General features: G+C 57.9%; 1 protein-coding gene across 3 annotated transcripts; it reads right to left on the minus strand.

Annotated features, from left to right (window-relative positions):
- Nucleotides 1–9998: 9998 nt before the first annotated feature.
- Nucleotides 9999–22210, minus strand: GMEB2 (glucocorticoid modulatory element binding protein 2). 3 transcript variants are annotated; one of them, XR_010607024.1, is made up of 11 exons: nt 22128–22210; nt 20014–20177; nt 17308–17405; nt 16344–16474; nt 14860–14963; nt 14216–14373; nt 13166–13237; nt 12481–12618; nt 11844–11966; nt 10896–11678; nt 9999–10759 (listed from the first exon to the last, which is right to left on the minus strand). XR_010607024.1 is itself a non-coding variant. In XM_065645336.1 (10 exons), the coding sequence occupies exons 2-10, from the start codon at nt 20142–20144 to the stop codon at nt 11032–11034; spliced, it is 1599 nt and encodes a 532-aa protein (XP_065501408.1). In that variant the 5' UTR covers nt 20145–20177; nt 22128–22210; the 3' UTR covers nt 9999–11031. The 3 variants fall into 3 exon arrangements, 2 of the variants coding, with proteins under 2 accessions (XP_065501408.1, XP_065501407.1); XM_065645336.1 differs by having other exon boundaries at nt 9999–11678; nt 16344–16471; XM_065645335.1 differs by having other exon boundaries at nt 9999–11678.
- Between the last annotated feature and the right edge of the window lie 1699 nt (nt 22211–23909).

Consider the following 23909-nt stretch of genomic DNA (forward strand, 5'->3'; position numbering starts at 1 on the left):
CCGAGCGACAATTAACGGCGGGAAGTTCCTACGAGGCGATGGTGATGTCGGGGGGAGGAGGCGCCATGGAGCGGCAGTGTCCTAACTCACTACGTACCTGCCGGCCATTGGTGTAAGTTCACAAAGCCTGACAAAGAAACGAGGAACAAGCGACTTAGCAGGAAACATCAGCCAGCACCTGGTTGGGCACATGCTGAGGCGCCGGCACAGCCCGGCTCTGCTCACCAGCCTCACCCGCCACCCAAGACACCGTCAGCACCCGAGCGCCTGGGGTCTGTCCCCATGTGCTCACCCAGAGGGGCTTTCAGGGACCATGTCTGCGGGGACCAGGCTCCGGGCTGGGCTCAGCTCGGTCCCGCCGTGCTGCAGCTGGTGGCATTTACCACCCAATGTGGGAGAGACGGCTGCCCTGGGGACCCCGGCACAGTCCCCGCAGCCACCACCAACCTCCTCCCGGACCATGGCCGGACAATCAGACTTCCTCTTCTCGCTGTCAGCGCCTCCCCCGCCCCCGGTTCATTCCTGCCAACTTTCTCTTCCTTTTTCCTTCGTTTTCTCCAGCTTTGGCGGGGCAGCCCCATCACCGCCCCATGCTGAGCGGGAGAAACCCAGCTCCAACCCCCCAGGCCACCGTCCCCTGTGGCACAAGAGATTAATTGCAATTAATTAACAAAGCAACCACCCTCTTTGTTCCTAAGATGCAGCACCCAAGGCTGGGAGACGGGCATGCTGCAACAGGGACCCGCTGGCATCTTCTCCAGCCGCCAGCTCGGTAAACACCCGGCTGGGAGAGCTCCAGCTTGGTGGCGAGGAAGGTGACTCACGGCTCCCTGCCCTCCCCGGCCACCAGCTCCGGCATTTGCCGGCAGTTTCCTGGGTAACCAGAGTCCGGGAGCATCCCTGGGAATGATGCTGCAGGGTTCGGTGGCTCGGGGCAAAGGGAACACGCCTGGGCGGATCCACGGGCAGTAAGTGCTGCCAAGCGAAGGCACCAGCCTTGTGCCGAGCAACCGCCTGGGCCTCCAGACCTCAGCCATGACGGACGGGCTCCAGCAACACATGGGAAGAGCGGTATTGATGGCTGTGGTCCGCCAATGGAGCAGGGGGCAAACTTTCCACTGCTTCTGCAGAAATACTTTTCGCTTCTAATTAAGAATTCTTCGCCTGTGCCGGGATGAACAGGCTGCTTGATGCGAGTAGGTGGATGCTGAAGCTGTTGCCCTGGCTGAGGCTGCAGGCAGCAAACACAGCCAGGGCTGCAGGAGGCAGCAGCCAGAGCATCGCCTGCACTTCCAGCACCGTGAGCGAGCTCCTCGCATCCCATTCAGGTGCCACAGCGACTGCCGGCTGCCCAGCAGGGAAGAAGTCACTGAGTCCTACTCCTCTGCCATGCGTCAGGTTGGACACGCGCTCAGTGAATAAACACCAGCCTGGTTTATCTCCTGAGGTCTGGCAGTGAGCCTGGCGCTGGGCAGAACTGACGCTTTCTGTTTCAGTCAGCTACGAGGCTCCGCAGCAGAGCCTCACAGCAGAGCCCCACAGCAGCGCCCCACAGCAGCGCCCCACAGCAGCGCCGGCTCTTCCTCCACCACAATCTGGGTCACCGTGCCGTGCCATTGGCTCTGCACCAACAGCCAAATCACCTCGATTCATCTCTGCACCTTTGTTTCCAAACCTTTACTTGCAGCCCTCCCGTGCAGACTGGCAGCCTGTACTTACGGCACGATTTATAGCTGGGTGGGCAGCATGGTCCTGCCATGTCTCTGCCTGGCCTCTTAGCTAGAAATTGTCCAAATCTTCAATATCTGCTGGGACCAGCATGGTCCTGCCCAGGCAGCATCACCCACATGCTGCGTCCTGCGGGTACCAAAGCCCAGCAGAGCTGTGGAATGTGAACACAGCACCAGTGCTAAGGAAGAGCATCCTTAACCCAGAACAGGGCTGGGGCCAGCGGAGAGACAGGGCATCCCCATCCTCTGCCTGTAACAAGGTCACGGTCATCGAAAGGAAACCATTTCTGCAGCCCAGCTGCTGCACAGGGTTCAAGAGCTTTTTCTTTGCTCTGGTTCTACCACAAAAAAAAAGAAATTGGGGCTGCAGCAGAGGTTTTGGTGCTACCTGACTACTGATTGATGCAGAGAAAATGCTTTGCACTGAAATGAAATAACTTCGGAAACAATAAAAATAGAAGAGAAAACCTCTAAACAATAAAAAGGCAGGAGGGGGAGTGGGACGCTGTCTCCTGTGGCACCAAGGGATGCTCCACCGATGCCCAGTGAGGCTACGGGGCTGCTCCTTCTGCACCCCACAGCTGGCTCCTTAGGACAAACCCTCCTGGGACAGACACTCAGGTTCGGGATTTGTGCAACACTGTCACTCGTGAAAGCTCCAAAAGGCCTCAGTAATGCACAGGAGAGAGGAGGAAACCTGATCGCTGGCACTCGGCTCCACGAGCTCTGCCGTCCCAGCACGTCCACAGCCACAGAGGCCAGAGGAGACCCTGTCCTGCAGCAGCACCAACACCGAGCTGCTCCAGTAAAAACCCTTGAACTACCCATAGAAACCACACAGGACAGCTGGGCTGTTACTGGTATTCGTCCCCAAAGCAGGAAATCCCGGTTTGGAAAAGCTAAGAGGGAACATTCTGCCTTTAAAGGGTCAATTCCCTTGCTGTTTATTTTTTTAAGAGAACCTTTGATTTTGAGCAAGCTGCCAGAACATGCTCTGGGTCTGGAGGTAGGAGGGAAGAGGAAGGGGAACTGCAAACCCCTCTTAAAGTCTCTGCACAGCACTGGCACTGATGCCAAATCGAAGCCTTTTTCTTTCTGCAACCATCTTATACTGGAATAGAAAGGAAAAAAAGAAAAAAGCTAAAGGAACTTTTGAACTCCAGGCCTGGGCAGAGGCACAAGGAAGCTCGGGACGCACACCACAAGATAGCAGTCCTACCCATGATAAAACTCTGATAGCAACAGGGCAAAATCCAAGTGCCCTGAGGCAGGCAGAGCTGGTTGAGAGCAATATTTACTGTCAAGCCACAGACTGCAATTTGCAAGCTGAATTTTGTATATATTAATAAAAGCAACTTTTAATTTTTTTACACTGGTCCTGAAAAGCCCAGGCTGGTGTTTAAAGCCACTTGCATCCCACCGATGGGTGAATCAAGTCCCTCTGGCAGACAGGGAGGCTGGTTTAGTGCATGTCCAGCTCTGCACCCACTCACGGCCCGGCTGGGGCGAGGATCTGCCTCTCTCCCAACTGCACGTACCCTCACCAGGCACCAGCACAGACACACGCGAGCACTGCCCAGCACCGGTCCAGCCTCGCTGCAAACCAAACCGAACGCACCAGCGCCTCGCCACCAGCATCTCCTCCGCACTCGGGAAGATGCTTCGGGTCAGGGCTGGGCCACGCGATGTCCGAGCATCGTCCCCAGGCAGGCGTCTCGTGAGGCTGCGCTGACGCCAGGGATAATCGCATTTCCCTGGAAATGGCGAGTCGGAACACGACTGCGGCAGAGAAACACCCATCGCGCCTCCGCGGCTGAGTCCTGCCGCTCTGTGCCCCTCGGCCATCCTGGCCCAGCCGGGGTACGGTGGCCCTTTTGTCAGACCTTGTCTCAACTAACTATTGACAGGAAATGAGGCAACATGTTGTGGGCAGATGAGACAAGCACCCCTTGACCACAGCAAGTGACGTGGGTCACTCTATGGGGATGGGGACAGATCAATAGCACAGCTGGGGGACCATGCACGTTGGGAACCGCGGCCCCGCATCCTGGTTATCAGTCCTGCCAAGCACTGGATCTGGGCACCCGGGGAGTTTTTCCTGTCAGCTGCAAGTGCTCAGAGCAGCAGCACGAGACCAGCCTAGCATCCCTCTGCAAGCAAACGGCACGGCTGGGCTGGACAGGAGGGTTTGGCACCGCGGATGCTGCCCCATGCCATGTGCTTCCCCATCGCCTGCCCTTATTCTCCTGTCTGCACCGAGGCCATGACCCCTCCAGTATTTCCCTCCTGGGCAGAGCCAACCTCAGAAGTTCCTGGGCCCCTCTTTTCTCAAACCTTTTTCAACAAGACAGCTCACTCCACATCCTACCTAGAGATCCAGCACCGTCCTGCCAGCTGCAAAGTGACAGCCGTGCCACCGCTGCCCGAGCAGGTGAGCAGGTATGAACCCCGGTCTGTGCACAGCCCCCAGGCACCTGCAGCCCCAGCTCCTGCATTTGTTTTATCCAGCTGTAAACTTCCCTGGGAGCTCCTAGACCAGGAACCCGAAGCTCGGAAGCTGCAACAAGGACAGGAGAATTGCTGGCCATCGTCTCACAGGAGCCAGCACCGCGCACCCTGCCAGCCCAGGACTCTGCACCCCAAAACCTGCACCCTGACCGTGCTCCCCGAGTCTCTCGAAGGCGCTCCCAGCACGGGCAGGGATGCTGCGAGTGGGGACAGGGGCTGAGCGGGATGAGCACCCTGCACCGCCCTGCAGCACCCCGAGCCCTGCAGCACCCCAAAGCGCTCTGAGGGGTCACCGGGAGCACCCCGCACCCTGCAGCACCCCGGAGCAGCCGGTCCCTGCAGCCCCCCAGGGCGCTCCGCAGCCCCCCGGTCCCAGTGCCCCCCCCGCCGCTCTCACCACTGCTGCTGCCGCCGCCGGGGGGGGCGACGCGGGGACTCGCCACCGCCGCCGGTTTCGTTTTCGGGGCCTCCCCGCATTCAAACCGGGGCCGGACTTCGCGGAAATTGCATCACGGCGGCCCCGCCCCGCCCGCCGGCACCGGGGGGAGCCCGCACCGCGGGGAGCCCGCACCGGCACCGGGCGGCAGCGCTTCCCGCGCCGAACGGACGGGCGCTCCCACCCTGGGGGTCCCCGTTTCCCACCCCCGGGGTACCCGTTTCCCGGCCCCGGGGGTCCCCGTTTCCTACCCCGGTCCCGTTCCCCCCCCGCACATCACGGCGCCGAGTTTCCCTCCTGGTCCTGCCCGTCCCCCCCGGCGGAGAGACCCTCCCGGGGCCACGGGCCGCTGCTCACTCGCCGAGAGTCGGGGCTCTCCCGCACTCCGCCTCGGGACCGGCGGTACCAGTTGCTCCGGGGAATAATAAAACGAATATTCAGCAGCAGCCGCCGTCCCAGCCCGGCGGGGTCTCCCGCAGCCCGACGGGCTCCGCTTTAAAAGGGCTCCGGGGGGGTGGGCCGAGCGCTGGTTTCCTTTCGGTTCGTCAGCACCGCTTTCGTTTTCCGTTCCTTTCTCTGCCCGACGAGCGCGTCCGCCTGCAGAAAGTTCAACCTCGAGCCAAAAACCAAATAAACAGAAAAAATGCCCCCCAGCAGCGAATGTGCTCCAAAGGTATTTGCAGTGGGCTCTGTGCAGGGCGGCAGCACCCACACCCTGGGTGACAAGAGCCCACGCCCTGGGGTGCAGAGATGTGCCACCACATAAGCACCATCAGCTGATGCTCAACACCTGGGCGGCTCCTCAGCCCCCCCCAGCAGCTCAGTGCAGCCCCAGCACAGCCTGGGGTCAGCGTCCTCCCCCTGCACGGTTTGGTGCTGCTGTACATTGAGGGTGCTGTGCACAGAGAACTCTGCTACCACTGCAGCCTAAGACCCTCCCAGAACAAACACATCCCAGCAAAATGACAAAGCCCTCCCCAGAGGTTCCTCTAACCCCGCAGCCCCCCAGGACCACACCACAGCATGGGGCTGCAGTGGTGCATCATTTCACCAGCCCGGACACGAGGATTCAGAAAGAACCGACCTGCGGAGCAGACAGTGCTCAACACAGCGATGCCACCCAGCCCCAGCCTTCCCACCTAATACAATTATCTTAATGCCAACGGCCGGCTGCAAGCTCAGAGAAGCAACCAGGCAAAACTCACAGGCCTCCGACTATGAGACATAAAAGGTTTCAGGCACTGGAGGCAAAAGTTTCCCCTCTGACTGCAATGTTGTTAAGTCTCTCCGTCGAGGGATGGGCACATTGTGCTCGGTGATGCTGCACAGGTGCCCTGACACAAAGCCAGGGTCAGCGAGGGAAATAAAAACTCATTCCGAAACAAGCAAGAGGAGGAAACGCCGAGGAGACAAAAATCAGCCCGCGGGGGGAGCAGGGGAGACAGGAGGGGCAGGGACTGTTTTCTGGCATGTTTGTCAACACCAAAGGAAGGAGGAAGAGGAACGATGTTTTTACCTTCCCACTTCGCAGGGTTGCACCCATCGAGTGACTCAGAGGGAGCCTCGAGGGAAAGGGGCTTTCACTGTGGGGCGGGTGCGGAGCTGCACAGACCTGTGGGTGCTTGGTGGATCCACCAGAGTGGTGGGTGGTCGTGCAAACCAGCCCCGCCAGGAGCTGCCCCTGCAGAGCCCCCTGCCCAGGAAGGAGCTTCCTGGCCTTTCCCTTTGCAGCTGCCATGAGAACCGTTATCAGCGCGGAGGCCCCATCCCTGCGCAGGAAAGGAGCGTCCCCTTCCCCTGGGAAGATGCAGCCCCGGAGCCAAGCGAGGCCAAAGAGCTTGGGAAGGCACCAGCTCCAGACCCTGAGCTGGGGGGGCAAGCACAAGCACTGGAACAGCAACAGCAATGGAGCCCATCCCTGGTTTGTGTTGTCTGTGAGCACAAACATCCTCCTGCAGCACTCCAGCATCACTGACTCTAAACCACAGCATGTCTGTAATAGCCCAGGCATCAGCAGAGAGCAGTGGAAACAGAAACAAAACACCCTCCAACAGCCCCCCCAGCATGCCAGTGCCAGGCTCGTGCCCCCAGAGCAGCCTTGGCACCAGCGCTACACCCTAATTTCACAGGTGGGATATTTTCCCTAGAGCTCAAGCAGAAATGAGCTTTCACCCTCTCGTGGTGCTCGGCATGCATGAAAAGATGACAGAAACAGAGCCGAAGCCCCGGGGAGCAGCCAGGCTGTGCTGCTCCTCCATCTCCTGCAGCAGAAGACAGCTCTGCCCTGCCAGTGGGGAGGAGGCGAAGCTGCGTCACCGCGTCAGGGTGGGGAAACGCTGAAACCCAGAATATGCTGATTTTAGATAAGCAAACACCCAGCTGAAAGCCCTGAGTTTCGGTTTCCATTCCTGCAGTGACCTGACTGACAGCCACGGAGGAGTTTCCCCACGGCGTTGTCACTGCTGTTCCAGGGGGCTCAGCCGCAGCCCCTCCACCCCAGGCACCACGTTCTTCCACTGCACAACCGGCAAGCACAAGCTGGGACACAGGAGGGCCTCTCGCTGGGATGCTGGAGCATCTTCTGCCCCAGTAACACTTCTAACCAGCCCAGAGAAACACAGCGACCGAGGAACTGGCCATTTCTTGCAGCCTCCCACGCCCCGACAGCCCACGGGCAGTGGCAAGACCAGAGAACAGCTCTGCTGGCAACGCTGCTGGTTGGATGCCTGGGCAGCAGGAGCTCTGTGAGTCTTTCCCAAATGCTGCAGGGCTGATGCCGGGAAGAGGAAATGCAAGCAGCCGTGCCTCCATCACTGCATAACTCGGAGCAAAACACCAACTTGGTGTGAGTCATCCCAGCCCTGATGTAACTTGTCACGGATGTCCTCCACACGCGGCTGCGAGCGGAGCAGCCCTGGGCTCCCCATGGGACACACTGGGGGGAAAGGGGGTCAGGGCTGAGCACCCAAGGGTGCAGTCACTGCAGCAGCAACAGGCACAGGGGAGCCCCGACCCCACTGCAGGGATTCCAGGCTCAGATTGACGCACAGGGGGTCACCCCGATGCTCCAGTGGGGTGCACAAGAGCTGCTGCTGCAGCCCCAGGAGCCCCCCAGCTCTGTGGCAGCACTCAGCCCATGGGCGCAGCCTCACTTGGGGTGTCCTCAGTGCAGAGCCCCAGGTCTCGGTGCTGTGGTCAGTGCCACAGGGACAGCCTGCGCTGATCTGCAGGGGGAATGTTCTCCCCACGAGTGATGCTTCACTCGCTGCTGAAACCAGGACTGGGGAACCGGGACACAAACCCACCACACACACCGTGGGACGTTCCCTCTGGCCATGGCATCTTGCTCCAGCCCCTGCGGCCACATCCTTGCTGCATCCGACCCACAGCCAGTTATCCACATGCTGACTGATACCTCTATTTACAGCTTGCCGTAGACAACTTCCCCTCACTTTTCCTTCCCAAGCCTCAGCCCCAGCCCTACCACAAGTTACCAATGGCCCTACCACCCTCTGCAGCAGGGGAACGGACTGTGATGCTCTCGGGAGCGCAGCACATCACTGGGGCATCCCAGAGCATCACGGCTGGTCTCTCTGGACACGTGGGGCTGCAGCGCCAGCACCTCCCTGCCCAGCTGCCCCGAAAGCTGCTGCAAAGGGAGGGGACGATTGCACCAGCCCACAGCCACCCATGGAGCTTTGTAGACCCGAGAGCTGTTTACATCCCTACGAAGCATTGCCTTGCAGGGCAAAGTACACCCGTACGTGGAACACTCTGCCAACAAAGCAACCTGTAGCCTCTGGGGCAGGTAAAGGTGCATAGAATCAGAGAATCATGGAATCGTTTTGGTTGGAAGAGACCCTCAAGGTCATGGAGTCCAAGCATTCACCCAACCCTGGCACTAACCCATGTCCCTGAGAACCTCATCGTCTCCACACCTGTTTAACCCTTCCAGGGATGGCAACTCCACCACTGCCCTGGGCAGGCTGTTCCAATGTCCCCGGCAGAGCGGGCTGGTGCAGGATGCTCAGCCCGCAGCTCTCGAGCACAGGGTCAACGCACCAGCACTTTCCAGCCCACAGCTCTGCTGGGCAAAGTGTCCCTGTGGCCACAGAGGGACCTTCACTCACCGTCACACTGCGGAACTGGGGGCTTTGGGCTGGACATGCAGCCCTGGGTCCGGCTCAGCACCGCCGCTCAGGCTGGAGAGGCAAGAGGTGGCTCAGGGTGATCACAACCCTTTATATTTCCTTGGTCTGACACGCTTACACTGTCCAAAGTACAAAGATAGGGAAAGAGAAATGACAGCAATATCTCAACAGCAGCCTGGGAGGGAAAACCTCTGATCAGGCAGGACACCTTGTCACCTGCAGGTTCAGTGAAACGAAACCAAATCTAATGCCTTAGAGGAATTAATCATTTTTCCTCCTGATTGCACGTGGTAACTCCCATGAAGGCAGCTCAAGGAGCCAGCAGTTGTCAGCGCTGGGCGCAGCCAGGTCTGTCCCAGCCGCACCATGGACTACCAGACTTTGGAGCCACATTTTGGGCTCCCCAGCCCCGTGCACACCGACCACACCGGGACACACCGGCACAGCTGTGGCTCCGAACGTGGCCGCGGCAGCCCCGGCCCACAGCCGGGATGGAAGATGTTCCACACAAGCGCAGCTCTCGTCCAGCCTGGGCTCCACCAGGCTTGCGGGGCAGCACCTGCCTTTCCAGCTCCTGAAATTAAAAGCATCATCTGCAAAAAAAAAAAATCCTTTTATGGCATGAAGACATTTGGGATAAAGCTGCTCCCACCGAGGCAGCACTGAAATCGCTCAGACTCGCACATCTGGCAGGGTCTGCACCAGCGCCCAGAGGTTTCTCTGCCTCCTTCCAACAGAAGAACCACCCTTTCCCAATGCAAAACCCAGTCCTTGTCCTCCTTTACCAAATCCCAGGGTTTTTCCCCAAGTTTCACTCCTCCTGGTGTTTTACCAGACCAGCACCTCCACACACAGCCAGCAGATTCAGACAAACGAAATATCCCCTTTATCTTCCTTGTGGGTATAAACTCCACAAAGGCAGCGATACACCCCAACCCAGACACCCGAACACCCAGGACACGGTCAGGGTGTCACATTGCACCACAACCCCCAAAGGAGCCGGAGCATCTTTGCACATGTGTGGACAGCAGCGATCACAGAGTACACATGCATTTATATTTATTAAAAGCATCTTCCCGTCCCAACTCAGCCCCACTTTGCAACCCCAGCTGTCGCAACCAGACACAGAAACACAATAAACAAGCAGCACTCGTTCAAAAAAATATTTATTAGCTCATTAAAGTGACCTGTCATCGCTGCAGCTGCCAGATCAAGTCTGTAGAAACGCCAACAAACACTTCAACTCCCGACTCCTTCTCACGGTGTGACTGTGGCTGCGCCCGCATGTGCCTCGCACGGGGCAACTGGGGGACTCGCAGCCAGCGGAATGGCCAGACTGGGGGGTCAACCACCCCGTTATGAGCGGCTGCTCCAACCCGCGGGATGCGGCACCTGGCGAGATGCTGGGGACCAGCTGATCCTGCACCAGCGTCCCACCTCGTTAGGAAGTGCGAGCTCCTCAGAGTGTGGCCGTTCAGCTCATCTTGCCTCACAGCACGATCTTCACAACCAAAGGGCTTTACTTAAAAAAATCCCAAAGAACGGACTTTTTTTTTTTTTTTGAAAAAAACCCCTAGAAATTCTCAGAAATCACAGCTCTGCCCGGCCCTCTGGGTTTCTCTCCCCCGCAGACCTGAGTGACCCACTGGCCGCTGCCACAGGAGCTCCCGCTCGCTGCCGCCACCCGAAGCTGCCACCCCCCTCGTGCCCACGCTGCCACTCGGACCCCACAGACACCCCAGTGTCCCCTCTCCCGGGGCTCCCAGACGTGTCCTGTCAAGTCCCGCCGGACCCTTGGCAGTCGGACCCTGGCAGCCGGACCGGTGCCATCCCAGCGCTTCACCTGCTTTGCCTGTCGCTGCCGCCGCTCCTGCCCTGCACCCCGGCTCCTTGGACACTGCTCCAGCTCGGGCTGACGAGCTACAACAGAACAACTATTCCAAGAGAACAGGGGAGGAAAGCTTTATAAAAAATTAAGCTTTTTTTTTTTTTTTCCCTTGTCCAAACAGGGCAGAGCATCCTTGCCTTTCCCTTCTCCAAGCATCTTTCCTCCCCCTCCTTCCCTCTGACCTGAACCTCCTCCTTGCCAACGCGAGCTGCTGAGTCTCGTTAAGCTCGTTACACCACTCCTCGTCCCGCAGCGCAGAGAAAAGGCAGTTCCCCCCGAGCGGCACGGCCAGCGTCCCCTCCGGGCAAGTCCCCCCTTTCACTTCTGCTCTGCTTCGTCAGCCACTGCGGTCACCTCGATGGCGGCAGCCGCTTGCTCATCCCCGGTGGCCTCGGTGGCACCGGAGGGGACAGTCACGACCGTGCTCCCAGCGGGAGCCACTTGTGTCACGTTCTGGATGGCGGTGCCAAGTCCCGGCAGCGTGAGCAGCTGGAAGGGGCTCACCACCTTCACCACCGTGCTGCCATCCTGCGCCGCTGCCGTGCTCAGCACCGTCAGGTTGGAAGCGTCCGGGTGAATCTCCACCGTCCCGGGGAACGTGGAGCCGGCGGAGGCCAGGACCGTGTACCCCCCCAGCAGCGGGGAGGCCGGGGAGCTGGCGGCAGGCGGCTGCGCTGGGCTTTTCCCCAGCACCGAGGGCGGGAGGGCCGAGACCACTTTGCCGAGAGGGAGGTTGGCGAGTTGGGAGACGGGGACGCCGGGGGTGACGGTGAGCTGCGCCGGCTGAGACAGGACTTGGGAGGTGATGGCAGCCGGTCCGGAGGTGGCCCTGGTCAGTCTGGGACGTTTCAATGGCGCAGGGACGGAGACGGGTGTGAGGGTCATCAGGACATTGTTGAGATGCTGCGATTTGTGCTTCAGCTCCTTGGCTCGCTTGCGGTGCTCATCACACTGCTGCTCCAGGGCTGGGGGGACAGGAGGGTCGGCTCAGCCCCAGGACCAGCTGCCCAGGGACCGCGGTGACACCAGGAGCAGCAGCAGCTGGTCCCACCACTGCTAGTTTAGATTTAACACAAACCCCACTTTCTTACACAGAAAGAAATGGCACTGGCGTGACCTGGGGGTCATACCTGCCAAATCCCGCGCGTACTGCTCCCGTGAGCGATCCATCTGGCACTTGTGGCTGGCCAGGACCTTCTTGACCAGATCCAGCATACCGAAGTTCTGGACCACATTGTTGAGTAAAACAGCATCTTAAAAACAAGACACAGATCTTTGAGGGAAGGAAAATTACCCACACAAGCTATTTACAGCTTGGTAGAAAGCCACGCGACAGAGAACACATTCAGCTGAGACAGCCAAAATCTGCGGGAGGGGAATGTGAGAGGCTGGGCAAGAGGAGACAGGAGAAGTCATGAGAAAGTGCAAGAGGTCACCAGTGTATAAACAGTGCTCTCCTTAGCAGGGGTGATAAGAGATCCGCTGACACGGTAGCTGGTTGCTGCATCATTACTCCGATGGCCTAAATTCCACCTCAGCTCTCGAGCCAAGTGTTTGGCCAGGGCCAGAGCCAGCAAATGGGAAGCTCCAGGCACAGCGAACTGGAGAACTGAGGCCACCTGAAGTGTCCCCGACCATGGCCGGGAGCAGCCAGCAATGGGACTGAGGTATGATCAACTGTGTGCCATCCAGATATCTCCAGGGAGGAAAAAGCTCCCCAATCCCCTCTCCCAAGACAGCTCTGAGCACCCATGTGCGGTTCCTCACCCCCCAGCTGCAGCGGGGGCTCCTGTGCTCGCTGCTGCAAACCCTTCATGGTCTCCAGCAGCTCCTGCTGGAACTCCTGGATGATGTCCTCCAGCAGACCCGTGTCCTTCAGGCCTCGCCAGAAAGCAAAGGTGTCATCTAGAGAGAAAGAGAGAAGCTCAGCATCCTCAGGGGAGGTTTTAGTGGTGACCCGCACTGGGGTCCCCTCTGCTCTCTGCAAGGTGACACCCCTGGGGCTGCAGGTCCGGGGTGCCGGGGCAAAGCCCAGCCCGAGCGTGGACCCGCAGGAGGGGCAGCTGGAGAAGGACACATTTCCCCACCCTCGGTCACACCAACACAACACCGATGCTACAGAGAACCCCACTGCTCAGAGCACACCGGAGAAACAAGAAAGATTTTATGACCCCTCTGATTTTTTTTCCCCACCTAGAGCCACACTGAGCACTTGGCTGATGCTTTGACATCTTCAGGCTTCGAAACAATCCCATCCCAAACCGATGCTGCGCTTGGACCGCAGGCAGGACAGAATGCAGAGCTACGTGCCGGTGAGCGGCAAAGAAATCATCCCAGCGGAGGCTCGAGCAAGGCTGCTCGGGAAAGAAGGGTCCTGCTCCCCATCCCGCTCCACATCCTGGTCCCCTCATCTCCCTCTTTCCCACGTCTCCATCCCGGTCCCTGCCGTTACCTCCGATGCTGCTGCTCCAGTCACTGGCATCCTCGCATGTTTCTATGGTAATCGTAGCTGGGGATCCGTTCACTGCAACCAAGAGCAAAAAAAAAAAAAAAAAGAAAAGAAAAGAAAAAACCCAAGTCCTGATTTCTCTCTGTATTTGTCAGGGCAGTTTCTGAGGGAAGCACTCCCTTGCTGCATTGCTGTGACTTCTTTTTAATGGCACAGAGCGCTTTTATTTGAACGTAACTCTCAAAGCTGAACAGAGAGAGAAGCCCAAGAGGCCGGTGAAGCTGCCCGCGGTTGCTGTGCCAGCAATACTTATTTTTCCACGCTGCAGTGCAATACCCCGGGGATTATTTCTGCAACCCTTGCACAAGAACACACACCCAGGAGCAGCGTTTCCCTCCCATTCCCCCCTGCATACACATCAGTTTTGCTCAGGGCAAAAGCCAAACCAATTTACAGTCTGATTTTTGTTTCTGGTAGTCCTTTTTTTGCCCAGCCTCGGCTTCCTCACCATCACCGTGTCCTGCTGCCGAGGGCGGCTCCGGCCAAGTGGCTCTGCCCCACAGCCCTGGGGTGCGCGGGGCTCTCTGGGGGGCTGCAGAGGGTGTTCTTAACTCTCAGAAGCAAAAAGAGTCAAGAAATATGGAAGTACTTAGGAATTGGCTTTCCAATAAAATACAGAGGTCAAATTAAATTTAGGGCTACAGCTCCATAGCTGCAACATCATTTAAATCCAGTTTTAGGAACTGCATACATGAGTGAAGATTAAAAAACAAGTTGTATTCCCTGGTTCTCTTCAGTCTTTCATTGGACAAACCCAAAAATAAATCAGCCAGGAAGACTTAAATGAAACCCCGAGTTACTCCAGAAGCAGCCAGGTTAGAGCTGGGAAGGACTCCTGCCCTGTCACCCTGCACCGGGGCGGGGAGAGAAAGCAGAAGGTAAAACTCTCAAAGCAAAAAAAACCCACCCCATCGGGGTGTTGGTTGTGCAGCATTCGTTGTGACTTAAGGCTTCCCAGCCCCTGTTTGGGGTGCGAGGAAGGGCTGGACGTACCATCGGCAGAGGCGGGCGTGAGGGGGATGTACTCGGTGGACGTCTGGCTGCTCAGGGACACCCGGGCTCCCGTCAGGTCAATTTTGGTGCTCCGGCAGGTGTTGGAACAGACCTTCGTGTGCTGGTAGAAATCCAGCTCTCCTGAGTCCATGATCTTCCTGCAAGACAAGGAGCAAGCGTGGGGACATGACAAGATGCTGCTCCTGGTGCCCCCAAACTGCTCAGAGTCCCCGATGAAAACCAAAGCCAAGCAAGCTGAGGCAACAGCCCGAATTTCCCTTAACAAGTTCCCCTGTGTCTTAGAGGCAGCATTAATTACAAGTTAATTAAAACAGCATCCACAGCCTGCTCCATACCGGTCACACGCACAAACCCAACAACACGCGACCTTCCTGCGGTGGCAAAGCCTTTCAGGGGGCTGGGATGGGGGTAAAAACCCATCAAGCTCATCATGATGTAGCTGCAGTAAAGAACTGGAACAGATTTAATTTCTGACCAGTTAGGCTGGTATTAAGACAAACGTTCAGCGGCACGTTTCTCTCTTCAGCAGCAAAATAATAACGCTAAATGCTCGGGACCCCGGAGTTATCCCCAGAAAGAAGAAACCTCTGCTCTCGCTATGCAGGACAAACAAGGGGACCCACCGGAGCATGATCCCATTCATGCGGATCGCCCGCTTCCAGTCCTTCAGGGTGGACTTGCCCGCCAAGTGCACAAACTCCTTGGGACTGATGAGGTGATCGTCAAACTGCAAGAGGCAGAAGCGCCACATTAGTGCAACAAGACATAAAATGATGTGTGTCCTGTGAGCACGGCTCTGCAGCCAAGCTGGGGTGGCCATTCCCGGTGCCCAGCCCTGGAGCCGCATCCCAGCCTCAGCCAGATGGCTGACACACGCGTCCCCACCTCAGACGACATTGACATTACACAAATTAAAGCCAAATATTGCTTTGGGGGATGGTGAGTTAACAGCTGCTCAAAGCCGAGGGTTTGCGGGGCTTTGCAGCATGGAGGAGTTTGCTGAACACCCAGGACAGCCGAGAAAAACATCTAAACCTTGAGCAAAGTATCATTAAAAATACCCAAACCTTCTGCAAAGTATCAGTAAAAACACCTAAACCTTATGCAAAGTACCATTAACCACCACGAGCTGCTCATGCTGCCACTAACGAGCAGACTCCCAACGAAAGCCGCGCTGCCCTCGGTGACGTTTGTGTCCAGGGCCACGCGTTGCCCTGTGCCAGCGAGGGGAGAATCGCCATTTGGTCTTTGACCTCCTGCTCCTGAGCCCAAGCGTCGGTGTCGGTGAAACCTCTGCCCTCTCCCAGTACACCTGCTGTGCTGAAAAGCAGCTGGAGCTGCAACCCACACCAGCGCCAGCTCTTCCCCTTCCTTGTTTGCCCGACACACCCAGCAGTGCCTGAACCCGTGTCTTGACCTAAATGCACCTGCAGAACCAGGTTGTTCTCTACAGAGCAGCTTTACAGCCCATCTCCAAGGATTTCCCGAGTCCAGGGCTCCTCTTTTCCATGCTCATGTTGACCAACATAGAGCTCAGTCATCATTACTGCACGAGAAATTGCTTCTGTGAACAAGTACACAGGTTTGGCGCAAGGAGAGGACTCACTTTGGGCAGCAGCAGCTTTATCTGCAGCTGTACCTGTCCTCTTCTGCCCGGGGATGGACAAGACCATCTCCTCTATGAAGGACCATCCTTTGGAAAGTCCTTTGGGGCAGAGCCCTGAGAAGATGCTCCCTCAGCAGGTCCGTGCATTAATACAACAGCATCACTCACTGTACATTCCCAAATTCATGCAAATTTTAACCATGAGTTATCCAGGACACACCAGAAGCTCTTCAGCAGGTCCCTACCAACAAACTTCTCAACAAATTCTCCACTTTCAAACTGAGCAAACACTGGAAGTGCCCAAATTTCTCAAACTCTCCAATAGTGCAGTTAAATTCAGGCAGCATTTCTCCAGCTCAGCTTGGCCAAGACGACAAATACCAGGTACAACAAGAATCTCCTCCTCTCCCACCACGATGTGGTTCTGATGCAAAGCACCTGACCAAAGCCCATCCAAACCAGGAGAAGGCAGGTGCCCAGCGTCAGGGACTTTATTCTCACCTGCACACACTTCACGTTGATCCCGGGGCACACGAACTTCCTCCAGATGAGGTTGGCTTTGCTGTCCCCACAGGTGATGGGGTAGACAATCTCTGCCTCCAAACTGTCCTCGTCTTCAGCCATCTTCACTTCTCACAGGGCACAGAGGAAGGGACACATCAAAAAGAAACATGAGTCACAGCCCCCGGTTCATACAGTAGTAAACCAGTTTTGAAGCTCAGGATTAAAAGAAAAAACATAGATGGGTGCAGCCACCATCCACTTGCACTTCACTACTAAAGCATCTGAGCACCCAAATTACTCAGGCAAAACAGCGCAGGCAGGTTTATACCGATCCAGCCACAGCTCAGTGTGTGTAATCTCAGAAATCAGTGGCCAGGGCTGAAAAAATTCAATTCTTGATAAAAATGAAAGGAATTATGTTGTTCAGGTAATCACACATTCACCTTTGTTTATTGAGCACAACTGGTTTTAAGGCAACTCCAGCCCAGCTGTGTACAGTCTTTGTTTACTAAATTCACTTTTATTTGTAACCAAAGCTGGCAAGTTTGCTGCAAAACTGACATCCCCATGGCAAGGAGGAAGGGCGGGAGCTGGTGACGGCCAGACACAGGTCTCATCCTGCACCAGGAGAGGGCAGCAGCTGCCCAGGCAGCAGCACTAGCTCCTGTCCCATCACCCAGCTCCCTGGGATGCTGGGGAGAGCATCCCTGGGAGAGCATCCCTGGTACCCATGGGGAGAACACCCCAGGGAGAGCATCCCTGGTACTCCTGGGAGAGCATCCTTGGTATCCATAGGGAGGAGCATCCTCTGAAGCTGGGGACAGCATCCCTGAGGACAGCCAGTAGCTCTGCCCAGCAGTGTCTGGACCCTCTCGGCTGCCGCCAGCACAGGGTGGTGTCACATCAGGGTGGCAGAGCTGGCCTGGCACAACCAGGGGGGTCCAGCACGGGCTGAACCTACCTAGGACCGCTTCCTTCAGGTGTGTGGAGGCTGTGAAGGCAGCAGCAGCCGCAGCTGCCGCATTTTCGGTCTCCAGTGTGTCCTCATTTATGTCCCCGCTGGTAAGAGAGTCGGAGAGGCAGAGTTAGGCCACATGGATGTGCCACCCCCACACCCCACGCCCCACGGAGACATTGCTTCAAAAAAAAAAAAAAATCCCTCAGACTACGTCTTCCCATGAGAGCTAAAGTCAGCTCTGGGTTTGAGAGGTTCCGCTCTGGTTTTCCACATGGAGATGAAGAGGCTCTGCCTCGCCTCCTCTTTAATCCCAGCCCCATGGAGCCGCCTCCGGCGCAGCTCGCGCTGGGAGCTGGCGGGGAGCGATGCTGTTAGCACGGCCCCTCGCTCAGAAGTGGCTGCCAGCTCCTGGCAGCTGTGCCTGGGAAGATTTCCCCAGGAAAAACATGTGTGAAACACGCTGCTGCTGCTGCCCGGGCAATGGACCCGCTGAACCCCTCCATACACGGGATGCTCCCAGGAGCAGAACCTCCAGGAGCCACAAACACACTATAAAGGGGTTCGACAAACCCTAACGGTGGATTTGTGAGCAGAGATAACATAATATCAGCTACAGACCAACCTCGGTACAACTCAATGTACCCACAATATTAACTAGCAGCTGGCTCTCTGCTGACTGTGAAGGTCACTTCCATCCTCCCCAGCCTGGAGATCTCCAGCTCCTCTTGGTGCTTTGCTGGCCCAAACACACCACAGGTTCTCTCGCTGCAGCACACAAAGCCCCAAACGCCTCTAACAAGCTTTGGTGCACACTCAGACAGGAAAGGCGCTTAGGGCTGTGGTCGGAGGTCTTGTGCAAGGGCAGGAACCACATTGGTACCCAGATGGATCCAACCTGTGCAGCACGGCCAGTGCTCAGCATGGAGTGTGCTGGAACATTCCTAACACATTTTAGGATGTGCATTTGATTTGTTATTGACGATGTCTAATTACTGCAGCAAGCTTGTCCTGCAGGGGCAGCAGGGGGAAAAACAGCTGATTTTTAACATACTTAAATATATAAACTTCCTAAGACCGTACAGAGAAAAGAAACCTGAAATCTACCCCAGTTTGGTACCACAGGTGAATTAAAATAATGGTCCCAGTGACTCACTGGTACCTGCATTTCCCACCAGCGGTGACGTGGGGACAAGCAAATTCAAGAGCAACTGGTTTTTCCATCCTGGGCTCCTAACACAGCTCTGGGGCGGAACTGCGGCTTCAAAGCATCCCTGTCCCTGCCAGCTCCAGATAAGGGAACGGCGTGGGCGGCAGCTCGGGCTCACTGGGGCGCGGGGGGAAGGCACCGCGGGATGTCCCGCTGCTGCTGCAGCTCCAGCAACCAACCCCCCAGACCCCGGGAGGACAAGGTGATGGTGAATGCAAAAGGATTCAAGAAGGTAAACTCGGAGCCAATGCATTTGCACGCAGCTGGATATTACAGAAGTGTCAGTTTGACACGAGAAAAATGGAAGAATTGTAGCATGGTTTTTCTTCATCACTTTCATGCTTAGTTCTTGCATTTCTCCAGATGCATTCGGAGAAAAGCGAGTGAAACCACTTCAGCAGGGTGCCCGTGGTGCAAAGCTCAGTGCTCCCCAGCCCCAACCCTGCTCTGCCACTGGATGAAACCCTCACCGACCTGGCGAGAGCAAACAGCCCAGCGGAAAACCAGCACCTGAAACGGAGCTTCCCCCAGGACTCAATCGCCTATGCACCGCTCCAAAAAACGACGGCAAGGCATGATTGGGTTGAGAGAAATAACCCAGCCCACATCTGAAACCTCAGAGAAAAAAACAAACCAACCAACTTCAACAGCTTGTATGAAAAATTCAAGCGACTAAAGTCTGCGTCTGCCATGGAGGGGTAACTGGAGGGGAGGAAGGAAACACCACAAAAAGGACGAGTTTCTCCACCCTGCCTCCCCCATCCCATCCCAACCCGAGGAACAGACCGAGGCAGATGCAGGAGCAGGAGAACTTGAACCCCCTCCCAGCGCATCCCACCCAGCCGGTCCTGCCGTCGCCAGTTGCCATGACGAAGCCGGGGGAGGACGGCTCTCATCCTCCTCCCCAGGAGAATCCAGAAACCAGATGGGAGGAAGAGAAGAAAGCGCATGCTGATAAAGCAGCGGGGTTTGCGTCTCCTTTCCCCTCCGCTCCTGCCTTGCCTGGAAACTCCAGAGAGAAAAAAAGTCTCCACCAGAAACCAGCACTGAGGATGCTGATCAGAAATACAGACACATGAAGCACAGACCTTTCCAATCACAGATTAAAGAGAACCTAGTGGTGTCCTGTTCCAACCCGATTTGTGTCCATTCCAACATCCACTCACAAATGATTTCTTTTCTTGTCTTCTCCAAAACACCCAAACCAAACTGTTGTGTTGCTTTTTATTCTGGGTAAAACCAGCTCAAAGGCACCGGTGGTAACTCAGCCTTAACAGACCAAGCGGAGCCTGCTCTGCTCTGGGAGCTGCAGAGCCCTGAGGGGCATCCGCGAGGACCTAACGAGGAACCGGAGATCGCCCGGGCGTTGCCGAGGTCCCCAGCGTGACAAGTGACGCAGGAGCATGATGGAGGTGATTAAATCCCCCGAGCCTAGCTGACTGCGACCACGGGTGGGGGGTTTTTACCACGTCACCCCAGCGTACGCCAACCCCATCTCTTACCCGTGCTGTGACAGGTTGGTGGTGACCAGCACCGTCTTCACCTCCTCCACGCCGCCGCCGTCCACCGCGCCATCGGGGGTTGTCACCACCACCACCTCCTCCATGTGCACGCTGACGTCCGGAGTCGCCATCGCCGGGCGGGAGAGCCCTCGGTCACCGGCTGCCTGCGGAGAAACGAGACACTCCACGTCAAAAGATCTGCTAAAATCGGTCATGGAAAGAGCATCAGTGCAGCGGGGACGAGGGGGCTGCAGGGAATCCGCACTCCGGAGATGAGGACCAGCAAATCCCCAACTGCTCCAGCCCAAGAGGAGGCTGGAAACTCAGCAGGAGCTCTGCAGGTTGGGTGGTGGGCACAGGGACGGTCCTGGCGTTCAGCAAAAACTCTTTGATGAAGACACATGGTTTGAAGGTGCATTTCCCAGTGTATTTCAAACTATCTCGGAAGGAATTCCCACTGCTGGAGGAGCTCACCGCTGTCTCTCCCACAGCAGGAACAGGCACTTCCCCCTCCCCACAACTCACGCACAAAAAAAAAAAAAAAAAAATCAAATTAAGCCAGCACTTCAAGCCTGCAGAAACAAAGTGATGGCCAGAGTGTTTTGAAAAAAAATCAGCAATAGATTTAAGATGGCATTTAAAACCAACTTCAGCACCCAGCCCTGCAAAGCCAACATTTCCTATGTGAGAAGAAACCTGGGAATAAAACCAAAACACAACCTAGTTAAGCAAAGGCACAAGGAGCCACACATCCTTATGCTCTCAGGGTTGCACGACACCCCAGGTAATGGGATAAAAAAAAGCTAAAAAATAACAAAAAAAAGGCTAAAAACCTGCTGGGTGCTGCACGTTGGGGAACAAAGCTGCAACACACAGTGCAGATGCCTGGCTGAGTTCAGTTTAATTATTGCAGTTTTGTGGTTGCTCTTTCCCTATGCGCTTGTCTTGATTTTTGGGGTAAAACCCTCCTTGCAGGGTGTTACCCACGATGGTCTCTGCCCAGGTGCCCGGTTTCGGGGTGCCCTGGGCATCCCCCCAGCTCCCACCGGGGCTGGTGGCACCGAGGGACTCTCCAGCTCCACCGGCAAACACCTTCGGGCAGGAACCGGTGTAGGATGGATATAATCCGGGCTGAAAACATGAGAAGTCATCAGCAGTGGGGGGCAAGGGAGCACCCCATCTCTGTGCACCCCGGGGGGCGCTGAGCAAAGCTCAGCAGCTGCAGGAAAAATTTGGGGGTGAGTTGGGAAAAAAAAAAAAAAGGAAAAAAAATAGTATTGCAGCACTGAGAAAGGAGGGAGAGATTTTGGGGTGCACTGAACCGGGGTCCCACAGCATGGGGGGGCACTGCTGGGGGACAGGGGGTGCATGGGGAGCACTGGGTGCATGGGGGCAGCAAGAGGGGTGCACCGAGATTGGGGCTGAAGGTGGGTGTGCAGGGAGGGGTGCGCAGAAGAGGGAGGGGGCTTCAGCAGGGGTGCATGCACAGCGGGGGCGGGGGGGGTTGCACAGAGGTGCAGAGCGAGGAGGGCGCATGAGGGTGCATGGAGGGCGCGGGGGGGGTGCAAAAGGGTGCGCAGAGGGGCCGCACAGGGGTGCAGGGAGCGGGGGCTGCTCGGGGGGGCTGTGGCTGCGCATCCGGGGGCGCGCGCGGGAGTAGTTGCACACAGGGGGTGCGCGGGGCGGGTTGCGCAGCGGCGGGTGCCCGCAAAGGGGTGCAGGGGGCTGGGGGGGGCTGCCCGGGGGGGCCGCCTCGCGCAGGGCTCCCCGGGGCCGGATGGCGGCCGGGGCGCAGCTCGCGCTGCCCCGCGGGCACACCGGGGGTGTCCCCTCCCCCCTCCCGCGGTGGCGGAGCGGCGCGCGCGCTCCCGCCGGCGGCGCCGGGCGCGAGGCCGGCGGGAGCGGGGGGGGGGGGCGCGTGGGCGCGCTCACGCTGGCAGCGCCGGGCGCGCGGGAGGGAGGGAGGAGGGGGGCGGGGGGGACGCGGGGCGGGCGGCCGGGCGCTGCCGCCGTCTCCTGCCGCTGCCGTAACGTCCTGACGCTCCGCAGGGACCCGGCGGCCGGACGGCGCGTGCGGAGGCCCCGCGGCGAGTGACGCCAGGCCCGGCGCTTACCTCAGGCCGGGGTCCCGCTGCCCGGCTCCGGCGGCGGCCGCTCCGGCTGGGCGGCGGGCGGGCGGTGGGTACGGGGAGGGAGGGTGGTGGGGTGGGGGTGGGGGGGTGGGGGGGGAACGGGGCTCCGCCGCGCGCGGCTTTCGGCTACCGCGCAGGCGCACGGCCGGGCCTAGGACTTATTTCGCGGGGGCGCCGCGGCCCGAGCTGCCCGTGAAATAAGTGCCGGGCCGGCGCAGCGCGCATGCGCGCACCGCGGGAGTGTGGGTCCGGAGCTGTTCTGGGGATCTCCAGTCTCGTGTGCCCCCCCCCGTGTCCCCTCCGTGTCCCCCAGGGCCCTGCGGGCCTCCCATGGGTCCCCGCATGCCCCCCAGGTCCGTGCGTGCCCCCCGGGGCTGGTGCGCGGTGCCCTCCCCTTGCCCGCACCCGGTGTGTCCGTGCTCCCTGCTCCCCCAAATGTGCCCGGGGCTCCTGCGCGCCCCCCGGGCCCTGCCTGCACTGGGGGTATGACTGCACCTTGCTGTGCCTCCCCCTTCTGCCCCCCAAGTCTGTGTGTGCACCCCAGGCCAGGTGCAGGGGGGTGCTGGGTGTGTATTTCTTACCTCTCTGCGGGTGCGTTTGCACGGACGGGATGTGTGTGCATGCTGTTTGGGGGTGCACTGCCGTGCTTGTGCACGTATTTTATAGAGGGCCAGGCGGCCTTCGGTACCTGCCTTTGACACGGCGGCACAGTGCATATCAGTCCCCGCGGCATTTTGGGGTGCTGCACACGCAGCCCAAGGCGTTTCTGCCCAGCGTTGGGCACGCACGGGCTGCTTTTTGCTCAGGCTTGTGCTCCAGCGAGCAACCAGGCTGTGCAGGCTGCCTGGCCGTGCTGCTGGGCTGGAGGCTGCCGCGTTTCAGAGGAGGCATCAAGGTGCCGTCAGTGACCTTCCAGCCCCTCCTGCCCGCTGGGACTGGACCCCACAGGAGCTTCAGGCACCTCTTTCCCAGGCCGTGTTCCCCTTGCGTTTACGGCACACGCTGCAGCCCTGCAGAGCTCCGCGGTGCGGCTGTGTCTCTCATTTAAAAGGCCTAATAAAAACTAAAGAGAGAAACAAGTTCTGGAGGACTCCGTTACTGTCCTTATCAGCAATGAATTGTAGAACAGGAGACAGAAAAGTGCGTTTTGCACCTGCAGGAGGAAGCGGCTGGGTCTGTGCAGGTGTTTAGGCTCAGTAGCCGTTTTTCGTGCAGCTTGGGAATGCTCTGCACAGGTTTGCTCTGTTACGGTGTCCCCAAGCTGTCCCCGAGCTTTGCAGGCTCTTCGGTGGGTGTTCTGTGCAACGGCCATTCAGCAACTGAGAGGTGCCGTTATGCCTGCAAGGAGAGGGGCTCATGGTGCGGGGGGCGTGATGTGCTCAGCGCTGCTGCTGGTTGACGCGGGTCGGGGTTTTCCTGCCCATTGCAGAGCCCAGGAGCCGTCCCAGAGCTGCTGCACCCAACACACACTGCTGCAAATCAGCGCTGAATACCGTCCTGCAGTTGTGCTCTCCAGGGCTTCCCTCAACCACCTTGAGCTCTTGCAGGTTTTGGTGTAATTTGGTGTCATTTCTGCCGTTTCTGGGCTTACCCTGCAAGCTTTGAAATGCGCGCAGTGATTTTTCAGGGCGGGTTTTTCACGCGATCTCACCACATCGCGCTTTTTCTGCAAGCGGGTGGTTAACATGTTCTGAAAAAGGAGGAGCCAGACCAGGGGCCTGAAAAGTCGTGAATCCCTTTTCGAAACAGACTCGATGAGTTTTA

This window comes from Caloenas nicobarica, chromosome 15 (assembly GCF_036013445.1).
Source record: "Caloenas nicobarica isolate bCalNic1 chromosome 15, bCalNic1.hap1, whole genome shotgun sequence".
In the NCBI taxonomy this organism is placed as follows: domain Eukaryota; kingdom Metazoa; phylum Chordata; class Aves; order Columbiformes; family Columbidae; genus Caloenas; species Caloenas nicobarica.

Coding starts and splice junctions, on each gene's coding strand:
- GMEB2 (XM_065645335.1), bottom strand. CDS start 20,144: ATGGCGACTCCGGACGTCAGCGTGCACATGGAGGAGGTGGTGGTGGTG. Junction 12,619..13,165: donor CTGGAGCAGCAGCATCGGAG/GTAACGGCAGGG, acceptor CTTTCTCTCTAG/ATGACACCTTTGCTTTCTGG. Junction 11,967..12,480: donor GCCCCCGCTGCAGCTGGGGG/GTGAGGAACCGC, acceptor CTTGTTTTTAAG/ATGCTGTTTTACTCAACAAT.